General features: G+C 42.5%; 1 protein-coding gene across 3 annotated transcripts; it reads left to right on the top strand.

The window, feature by feature from the left end:
* Positions 1-202: 202 nt before the first annotated feature.
* On the top strand, positions 203-10,651 carry cunh1orf53 (chromosome unknown C1orf53 homolog). 3 transcript variants are annotated; one of them, XM_074669223.1, is made up of 4 exons: positions 203-688; positions 3,515-3,616; positions 5,469-5,556; positions 6,132-10,651. In XM_074669223.1, exons 1-3 carry the CDS (start codon positions 434-436, stop codon positions 5,538-5,540), a joined length of 429 nt encoding a protein of 142 aa, XP_074525324.1. In that variant the 5' UTR covers positions 203-433; the 3' UTR covers positions 5,541-5,556; positions 6,132-10,651. The 3 variants fall into 3 exon arrangements, with proteins under 3 accessions (XP_074525324.1, XP_074525323.1, XP_074525325.1); XM_074669222.1 differs by having other exon boundaries at positions 7,838-10,644; XM_074669224.1 differs by having other exon boundaries at positions 8,828-10,641.
* The last annotated feature ends 129 nt before the right edge of the window (positions 10,652-10,780 follow it).

Here is a 10,780-nt window from a genome sequence, read left to right as displayed (position 1 = left end):
AAATCTTCTATTAAAATTCATACATTTTTTTATATACATATTTATGTAGCGGGATGTATGTAGTGATGCATGTAGCACGCTTATATAGCCTTTCATGAAGTGCCCATCAGTGTAGCTGGTATGTGAGACAGCAGGGGCGCTGTGTGCGCCAGCAGACCAATGTTACGACATAGGTCACATGCCGTCACCGGTGTGACGACGCAAAGCAGGAAGTATAACTTTGTTCTGAGCAGGACATGATGAAGAGGGAGAAGTTAACACACAACAGTTTTTCATGGGACATTCGTGAAGTAATCCCAAGCCATCGTGTTTAATAAGGAGATGGCTGGTGTAGTTGTGTGTCACAGTGTCTTTGTCCGAAATTGCAAAGTTAGACAAAATATTTAAAGTTATAGCTCTGTTTTTAGACCAGAAGCGTGATTTTAACAGGAGCATGTTTCCCCAGAAGTACCCGGGTAAAGCGTTTGTCAGCCGGTTGTTTCTCCTTCAGATCAAGTTTAATGCGCGACTTGTTGCAATGTCAGTCCCGAGTCTGTCGGAGGAAGGAAACAGGAGCAGTCTGCAGACCAGTGCAGAGTCAGACAGGAGAGAAGACCTCTGCAGCTCGGGGGGCAACACCGAACAGGCTGCAAGAGAGTTCACGGAGGAGGAGATGACCATTCACAGGGTCCACAGAGAAGCTTGTGAGGTAACAGGAATCACTGTGAAGACGTGGAATTAAATCACTGCAAGTTGCTCAATGTGACGATTATTTAGAGCTACGTGTCTCTGAATGGATGTTTGGATTGTTGTCTTTTCCTGAAGCATGGTATGATTTCCATACAAATATCAAACTACATCATGTAGAAGTCCATAACCCCGAACACAAATACATATGGCTGTATTTTTACTCTTTTTACATAGCATATTTAGTGTGTTATTCCACCCCAAATTACTTACTGTTTGATGTCATAGAGAACATCTTCATTTCATGATCATATCATTGTGTTTAAGATCTAAGTCCACAAAGCAACTACATCTTTGTATTAAGACCAGGGGCGTAGCTACAATTAGGCAAACACAGGCAGTTGCCTGGGGCCCCAAGATTTCCAGGGGCTCCCAAAGCATCTCTTAAAAACTGATTTATGAAGTTCTCCTCAATTGAAAGCATTTCTTTTTTCTAAATCTTACTTCACATGCTTCAAATTACATCAAACGGCTTAATCTTTAATTATTGTTTTGGGTACTCCCCCTCCCTTCTTATTCAATGGGCTATTCCATGTTACAACACATCTGAAAATTTGATTCAGGAAAAAAGTGGTAAAAAACACATTTTTTTTCACATTTTTTTCTTATTTTCAACCAAGTCGGAAATACAAACAATGTTGCGCTGAGATCCGGGATAAACATATAAGACTTTTAGGATTTTAAGGACTTTATCTAGCCCAGGAAATAGGATAATTTTCTCAAAATCAAACTTTTTGAGTTGGTGATAAACATTATTGTACAAAATCTCTTTCTTGGATACATAACTCGCTGGACAGGGGGTCAAATAAAAATACATTAACTTTAAAATAATAGTACCAAAATGTATGGTAACTGTAAATATCACCTCTTTCAGTAATTTTTTATCCAGTTTTATGTTGTGCTTGATATTTACATATTTTTTCTTTGCTAAATTATTTTATTCAATATTTACCTATTGTAATGTTTTTCACTACATACCGTTACTCTATAAATTCCCCACTGTGGGACAAATAAGCTCTCAATTGACCATAAAAGATTTCAAATCCAGGACAAAGTGGACTAAATTATGTATTCACTTTTTTCAAAATCAAACTAAAATACAGATTTTGTGGAAATGCATTTAGTTGCGTTAAGTTACCATGTACAAGATTAGCACTGTCTCATGCCTTGATTTTTGGAAAGAGACAGTGGACCCAGGGAAGGCCAGTCTAGCTCTGAGGAAGATTAATTATAAGGACATGGAGGGCCCCATTGACTGGGTTTGCCTTGGGCCCCCAAATGACAAAGTACGCCCCTGATTAGGACTAAACTCAGTGCTATCTCAAAACTGGACATAGCAGTATAAAGTCAAACAGTCAATCTGAGGTACACCTGAGTTCAGCTAAACAAGCTTAACCCGTTTTACCAAACAAATTAAATATACATTGCTCACCATGAGGAGTTTTCTGACTTGAGCCAATATTCAGTAGTGTCCTGTTCCTGGAAACAACCAACTCCCTTCCAAAACTAATTCTATGTAAGCCAAATTTCATCAGTACAAGCAACTTCACACCAGCACAACCCTTGTTTACTTCAGCTGATATCAGTGGCAGTATGATAATATACCAGCTGTTGTACATCTCCAGAGCCAGCGTGTCTCCAGGGCAAGGTTCCCCATGGGTCCTTGTCAGAGTGATATTTTACTTTGGGTTTAATTACAGGAGGGAGGATTATTATTGAAGACATGCTTTTACTCTTTGATCCTTACATCGTGACACATTAAAATGATTCTTCTCTAAATCACTAACATAGAGAATAAAAACAGACCATGGATATCAGTTGCTAACAGAGCTGTCAAACTTTATCTTGAAGCCATTTAGGCACAAGTAAACTGAAAACACAGAATAAATAGTGGTAACAATTTTGGTGAGAAGCATACCCACCTGGTGTTTTTTTTTTTAGACAATCCATGTCAAATAGGTTTATTTTAGATCCATCACATTCACCGAATCTTTCCTTGCTCCTCCATCAAGCAGAGAGAGAGAGCTCTGTTCTGATGACAGGAGTACGTAGGTGTCATCTGCATGCCTTTGGGCGTATCTGTTGTAAATATTGTGCTTCAGAGTGTGGGTGAAACTGAGGCAAGTTGGCCACGACTTGAGGAGAGCGGCAGGGCCTGGGTGGGAAAAGCACAATACAGAGAGGGGGCCCGGCTATGCCAGCTTCACTATGTGGCCCTGGAATGCCATGCGAAATGACAGGCGGTGTCACCAAAGAGCCTGGGGCCTTTTTCCCCTTTGTGGCCTGTCAGAGCTCACCAACTAGTGGGCTCTCAGTTTGAAACAGACTGAGAGGTGACATTTTCTAACTTCCTGAGGGATGGCACAGGAGTTCAGTGTTTTTTACATTGAGAAGGTGGTTTTATATCTACAAAATGTGTAATTAGTCAAAATGAAAGAAGTATTGTGCCTTAAATATAGTTTTTCAGCATGAAATATATTAAACAATGCCAGTTGATTAATCACTGCAGATCCTCACCCACAGAATGATACACAAAAGCACACTAATTAATAAGAAACATTATCAGAGTGAGACTGTCTTACATCTGTTTCTATGCATACAGGTCATGCATTCCCTCTTTCCACGACCTAAAGCAATCTGTTTTCATGTATATGTTCATATTCAGTCATTGTGCTTTGTGTTCCAGTGTGTAAATCTGCTGTATATGGTTATGTATGCGGGGGTCACACACCGGCATATGAGTTTGTATGTCATGCTAATTAAATAATAATGCCTTCATTATGTTCAGGCAAAGAAGCAGATGTATGTCGACCCTTCCAGTGGGTACAAGGTGTTCACAGAGTATGCCCACCTTCAGAGAGGGAAGTGCTGTGGCAGCGCATGCAGACATGTGAGGGCTTTGTTTGTCTTTTTCTTCTACCATATTGTGTGTTTTTCCATTTGGTTCTGTTTTATTTAGTTTACTGTCTTGTCCATTCCTCCTTTGTGTTCTTATTCTGTCTACCAAAAGTTTTAAAAGTGTTTTTTTCTAACACCATAAACATCACTTAGAAACAAGTTTATGTCCATCTTAACGGTGTGGCTTAACTTACACTGTCAGAGGAGCTGAAAAGGATGATGATTGATTGTTTTTTAGGCAATTTGGCCTACTGATAAGAAAAATAAAGAGAGACAATAAGGAGATGATTACATGCAGCAAAAGACTATAAACTGAAGTCAGAACAAGCATCTTAAAATTTGAGGTAATGCAGAAATATTTAAGTCTGCAGTTCGCTAGTGTCCACTTGGGGCTGGCCTCAGAAGTACCAGAAACCACGTACACACCAAGCCAAAAAAAGCCATTTTCACAGCAGAAATAAACATGTTTACAGCCTGCTACAAAAAATGTCTCCCGTCTGAGTAGCCAATATCTCTAACAGCACGTACTGTATGGTGGTAAATGTTTTTTCTAGCACAGCAGTTTAGGAAATATAAAGATGACAAGTTTACCCAACCGGATGTCATGGAGACCACGTCCATTTATTGCACAGTGCCACGAGTCACTGCAACTTAAGTACTTCAGCTTTTTGTCCTTTGGCACATGCTTTAACATACGGTGTCCCATGTCAAAACTGTGAGGGGTGATAAATTAAGCACTGGTTTTATACCCCCCTCTCCCCTTACAAATAACGCAAATGTCTTTAAACTGTTTTTTAATCGTATGCTAATAAACCTCAATGTCACATCAACACTTCGCTTCCACTCAACCCCTTGATATGATAAACATTAGACTGCAGAATTATTTCTGAAATGGTTTAAGTTATTATATTTTGATTAGATTTGTACTGCTGCTTGTTGGCAGATGTTCCTTGAAAGTGAAAAAAGGACGGGTAATATTCCCAAATCTCAAAACAAATGATTTTCTCAGCTTCACTTTGGTGAGCAATATCACATATTTCTGTAGGTGTTGTCATTCTGTTGTTGCATTTACCCTTGTGTTAAGAAATGTGTTGACAAAAAGTCAATTTGTTTAAATGCATTCTTAAAGCACCATAAGCAACAAAGAACCACAACAAGAATTTGATTGATAACTTATGATTATTGTATTTTAACCAGAGGATGAATAATTAAAAGTGATATAATAGTAGCTTTTAGTGCCTTGCTTTTTTACCCTAGAACAACATCTGGCTTGCCCTCTGCCATATGAAACCCATGTGAATGCAGTAATATGTGCTGCACAGACTGATGCTAATGATGTTCTCAGTAACACCAGTGCTTTACAAATTTATTAACCACAGGGATATTTTTCTCACTGTGATCTAAACCAGGTCTGCAGGCCTACGTGCTGCATGTGAACACTCAATTTCTTTCTGAACCAAGTTTATGACCAGACAGAAGACCTGGTTTATGGTTTGTTTTACACTTTACGATACTGACTTGAGTATCGACAGGGGTAAAAATAGAACACACTTAATCCTACATGTGTTACTTGGTCAGATCATTGATTATTATCAGCTTATTCTGAAGAAACTTTGAGAAACAGAGGCCTTCTCTGCTCACTTGCTTCCTACACATATTCTTCCCCGTCCTGTCTAGCCTTGCCATGTTGTCCATCCTATCTGTTGTGTCTCTCTCAGTCCTCTTCAGCTCCTCTGGTCTGCTGTGCTCCCTACACATGTCCGCGTCTTGTTCTCTGTGTGACTGATGTTCAGCTCCACATGCAGCCGTTTAGCACCATTTAATTATTTCATTTCCCCCTCTAGTGTCCATATGGCCAAGTCAACGTGAAGGACCCTTTGATGAAGAAACGCTTTAACTCTCTGTTTTATGTATAGGCCAAACATGACTAAGGTAAATCCTAGTTTAGAGTGTCTTCAGCCTATCCTCATTTGGACTGCTTGAGAGTCATTTTTAGCAGTGTACTAAATGATGAAATATGGGTAGCATCTGTGCAATACCTACCTCATATGAATCACTGTTCCTCGGATTGTTTTCATTCTAAGACGGGGAGGTGGGAGGATCTTTTCACTACAACTCTAATCTTTTATCAAATTGTGATTTTGCTATTTTTTTTCTAATATATTTTTCAAATGTCCAATGAAATGCCTTGAGCTCTTTTTCTCATTTCTCTTTACGACTGTTTAATATTTGGTGGTATTCTGCTCCTCTGATGCATTTATAAGGGTGGTGAGAGTATGGAGATGAAAACTGAAGGAGCATTTTAGATCTGCGCCCTCCAGATAGAGGGCATATGAGGGAAAGTAGCAGCAAATAGTCAGATTGAGTCTTGTGCTTTTTTGCTTTGCATCTCTTGTTATTTTCTTCTCCCAAATGTACAACTGCATGCATATTAGCATCATTTACACTCCACAAGTTCTTGACTAAACTGTCTACCTTTGACTGAAAAGCTGTGTTGTTAAAAATAGGCGGGGGCCAGGGGTCAGCCCTTACACTTGGCTGCGCTGCTTTACACCACTTGATGGAATCAGGCTGTTAACAAACATGCCGTGGACATCAACAGCAGCCCTCCCCACTGGACCCGCAGCTCAGCCTCCTGGCAACACTTGGCTACAGCAAGCTCTCCCTGCGGCTGCTCTCCCGAGCTGCAGCCTAATGAACTCCTGGGCCCTCTTCTCCCAGCCCTGCAATACATCAGCTCATGTTCTTCAGCATTCTTAGACACACACATGCATACAGGCAGTCTTACTCCATCACAACACCCTGTGGCTCCTAATGGGCCAATATAGAATAAAGGTTGTGCTAAACGCTGCACTTTGGAGCCCACAGTAATAGCACAAGTTAAGGTCAAGCGCTCATGCAGCTCTACCTGTGCGTGCAAGAGCTGTTCAGGAAAGATGCACCACTTGATTTGTGATTTGTGAGTGTATGTGGGTAGGCAGCGCAATGCCTTCAGGCTCTGGCTCTGAACCTGCCACACACACTAGCCCATCTCTGCCTGATTGGGCAAACAGCGTCGGGATGAGAGGATGTGTCTGCCGTTGAATTCTGTTGCAGCCGCCTACCGGCGCGGCCACAATTTTCCTCGGCAGGTGGGTCCCAAAGGCAAGTGCTTAGTGATCGGAGCAAAGCCCTGTGAGCGGCTACAAGGAGATTCATGATCTCAACAGTGCTGGGGAGGACAGGTTCTTGGGGACGCATCGTCAGGTGGGATGAGAGGCGAATTTATTTGGTGGTATTCTAAACCGAGGCAGCGGAGCGTGCGGCAGCAACATTTCTGCAGCGGGACAGAGAAGGTGTCACACTCATCAAGTACCTGGGCCCGCTCGCCTGCCGCAGCTCTGCGGGATTTTGCCTAGGGACTTGTCTGTCACATTAAAGTAGATGCATTGCCATTCAGGGCCTTGGCGGTCCCGCAGCCTGACCATGAAATAGGCCAACTTTCATGTCTGCCTCATCCCTCCATGTCTTCCCAATCTAGTGATGGCACAGTTTGAAATGATTTTTTTTATTTTTTTTTCTTAAGCATGTTCTTGCCGAGCAGTTGGTGACGGAGACACAAACAGCGCAGCGATGCCTTTGGCAGATTTATGGAGAAATTTACTTAAAAATAGACCCTGCCTTCCACCAGCAGACAGGTCAATCATCATTTAGAAGTATGTTTAGGGACAGTGAGCCCCATAAGCACATTTCAAAAATAGTACCCTCAAGTATGTCGTGCACTTTCACAATAAGGCACCATTAGAGAAAAAAGTGTCATCATCTACATTTCTCTGATCTTTAATCAGGCACACAGCTGTTTGCTCTACTCAGTCTTCTGTAAGCTTTAGCTTCTTTTACTGTATTTCACAAGTTTTCTAACATGAATGCTGACTTTTAGTTAATCCCCTTACTTTATAAAAATGTAAAAAAAAATTATGTTGCATTTTGCCTTGTTGGGGAAAACAGATAAATGACTTAAATTTTTTAGAGTTTCCTCTATCAGTAAAGATGGTACACACACACAGACACTTGTATTCCCTCTGTGGATTAGATGTGCCCCAAGCCTCTACAGCACATCAGACATGTGAGGTGTTTATTTCAGGCATTTTGGACTGAACATCTCTGACCTTCAGCTGTAACGTATGCTGAGCTGGAGCAGAGTGGCAGCTATACACTGTGTGCCTTTCTGCAGGACGATGCCACTAGCCGCAGAGAAAGAGAGAGCTGTCCAGTTTGGATCTGTGACCAGACAGGCTCGAGCCACGACCAGTTGACAGGCCAAGCAGCCCGCTTCTCTCCCCTCCTCCCTCCCCTCCCTTCCCCTCTGTCTCATACAGGCGCAGCAGCCCTGCGGCCAATGGCCCCAACCACAGTCAGTTACAGTGTCTCCATCACTGCTGGCCAGACCAGCCAGGAGCTGACAGAAGAGAGTTGGCGGGGAAAAAAAACAACTTGAGTGTCAGCCGTATGATGGCTGAAAGGAACATCAGTCTCAGCAATTGGCCGGGCACAGCTCTGGAGCATGTGTGCGTATGTGCACAGGCGGAAACTTGCGTGTGTGTCTTGATATTCAAGCAGCATTTGAGCAGCCTCTACATCAACGTCTGGTCTTTGTACACAGACAGTGTCAGCTCGCCTCAGGGCAGCAGCCTCCATAGTGGTCATATGGACAACCAGATCCCTGTGGTAGAATTAGTGATAAAAAACACACCCGGCCGCTGAGTGACAGTCAGGGCGGCAGATTCCTTTGGACAGACAGGGCTGCAAATAGCACAGAGGAGCACTTTCTCCTTCAGACCGCAACTGGTGGTCAGGCTCATGCCAGGCCAAGCTGAGGTCGCCAGATGAGCCCAGATAAAGAAGAGTCAGGGACACAAACCAACACCTAAGAAGTACTCTGACCTCTTTATTTACCTCCTGGTTTATATCAAAACAGTCATATCTGTCGTTTCTCCTCTACATTTGCAAGACAAGTGATGAAAATGTTTCCTTTTGTTTTTATGCACTCTCACCTCCAACTTTTCTTGAATTTCTCCCCTGCTGTCTTCAATGAATGGTTGTTTGAAACATAACACAAACATCACCTAAACCAGCGTGTTTCCTCACAAAAAGCTGATCTGCCCCCTTAAGGTTATGTAGCGTTTAAGAACATCCATCTATTATGTTTCCATGTCCTTTCTAGTGTGGCCAGATATGGACTAATACGAACACCATTCCCCAGGAGGATATGCTGTCCCCAGAGGAGATGGAAGGGTGGAGGGGAGGGTGTGTGGAGGTAGCAGTATGCTGTCGGAGCTGCTCTGGAGGCAGGGAGGGGAGGCAGGCAGCAGTTGGTGTGCAGGGAGCAGAGGCTCAGGCTGGCTAGTTAAGAGCTTCTCTCTCCTATCCTCCATCTGCCAGGGACCGGGGCTGTGATTTGAGCTCCAGCAGAGCAGAGCAGGGAGGAGAACGAAGGAGGAGGGAGGGAGGTAAAGGATGGGGGGGAGTGAAGTGGAGGAGGGGGAGTGTTGGTTGGTAGAGCTAGAGAAAGGGAAAGTGGAGGAGGAAGAGGGGGAGAGGGGAAAAAGTGAGGATGGAAACCAAAAACAGGATACATGGAAGATTGAGACACCATGAAAGAAATCTATTTACAAGCTCATTCTTGTCGATTGTGATTTTTCTAAATCATTTTCAGACGTTTTAATTGTAGGTGCCATATTTCACCCCTGCATGGGCGTTTTTGATAATTCCTTTCCACCAATATTTCTGAAGCCATGTCCTCGGTGTGTTTGTAAATATTTCCAGGATGTCTCATCATCCTCTCGCACCCACCCACCCCTGCCTGGCTCATGTGACTAAGATTCAGCTTTTACAGTGCTTCACTCCTCCCTCTGTTCCTCCTCCCCCTCCTCACACCCTCTTTCCCCCTTCTCCCTTCCCTTCCCACTCCTCTCCTTCATTCTGTCAGTGTTTAGCCTGTGGTTCCCTGTACCACAGTGGATCTTCTTCCTCCTCCTCCTTCCTCTGCCTCTCCTCCTCTGCTTCTTTTCTGGCCTTGCTGTGGGAATGACTGAGAGCTTCCTGAGTGTCACTTGAGGTGACCCAGAAATGATAACTCCAGATGAACCCGGGATGTGTGGTAATCTACCCTGCATGCCCTAGGAGGCAGGCAGGCAGGCATCCCAGTATGATGCTCTGTCCGTGGTTTCACCGCTGCAGCATGCACGCGGGTATCATGCTCACAGAACGCCGTGTGCACGGTACGCGTGGTGGTACACAGTGAAATGGATCTCAGTGCCGTTGCATTATTGATGAGATACATTGTGATGTCAGCCCAGGCGGAAGCAGCTAAGCAAAATGACTGTTAGCAGTATGGCTCGTTACCATTTATGCAGGCAGTACAGAGGTGTAATTAATTGCCACCCTTTTTGCTCTCATCCCTTGTGCTCACTCACACACTGTTCTATTCACTGGCTGTCAGTTTAAATCTGTCCATCTGTACCTCAGCGTGTTGTATTCTGGATGACCTGTCTTTGTGGTGTTAACTGTGATTATTAAATTCAAACAGAAGCACCATGCACTTTAAATCATTCTGTATTATCTCTTGCATTAACCTATCAGGTGAAAAATAATGCAATTATCCACTTTGAAATTAATTGTATGATTAGAAGGTATATAACTTTTATGACCACTTAGTGAAAAAAAAAAGGTTCCATGAGAGGCCAGGCGTAACCAAATGATTTGGACAGCCTAAACATTTAATGAAAGTGTTATACTATTGAGTAGAGCTGAATTTCTGGAATAATTTAATTAAGTATATGGAACACTGGGTCAAGTGTGTTTACAATCAGAGCTAGCTTAATATACTAAATGCTATATTAAATTTCTATAAGTGTCTCAGATTGACTTCAGGTGAGCCAGTTTAATAAACACACATTAATAGTCCAGAGTCAGACTAAATATAAGATTTTTAAAATATTGGCACTTAGGGGTATTTATTTGTTATAAATGATGAAAAATGGAAAAAACAAACCAGGGAATTGGTATTCTGATTGAAAACACATTATTCCTCATTCTTTCACAGAGCTTTTTTTTTTTTTTTTTTTTAATTTTTGTGATATGATTTATTTCAGTTTAGGAACGTTTTTTTTTTAAC

The sequence above is a fragment of the Halichoeres trimaculatus genome, unplaced genomic scaffold (assembly GCF_033239565.1).
Source record: "Halichoeres trimaculatus isolate MK-OKI-2021-1 unplaced genomic scaffold, fHalTri1.1 fHalTri1_scaffold_4, whole genome shotgun sequence".
Classification (NCBI taxonomy): domain Eukaryota; kingdom Metazoa; phylum Chordata; class Actinopteri; order Labriformes; family Labridae; genus Halichoeres; species Halichoeres trimaculatus.
Note: the sequence above shows the minus strand (reverse complement) of the source record. Positions and strands in the feature narration are given on the sequence as shown.

Bases quoted from the DNA above. Each gene is read 5' to 3' on its own strand.
- cunh1orf53 (XM_074669223.1), top strand. From the start codon at position 434: ATGTTTCCCCAGAAGTACCCGGGTAAAGCGTTTGTCAGCCGGTTGTTT. The intron at 689-3,514 runs GTAACAGGAATC...CATTATGTTCAG, and splicing joins TCCACAGAGAAGCTTGTGAG to GCAAAGAAGCAGATGTATGT. The intron at 3,617-5,468 runs GTGAGGGCTTTG...TTCCCCCTCTAG, and splicing joins GTGGCAGCGCATGCAGACAT to TGTCCATATGGCCAAGTCAA.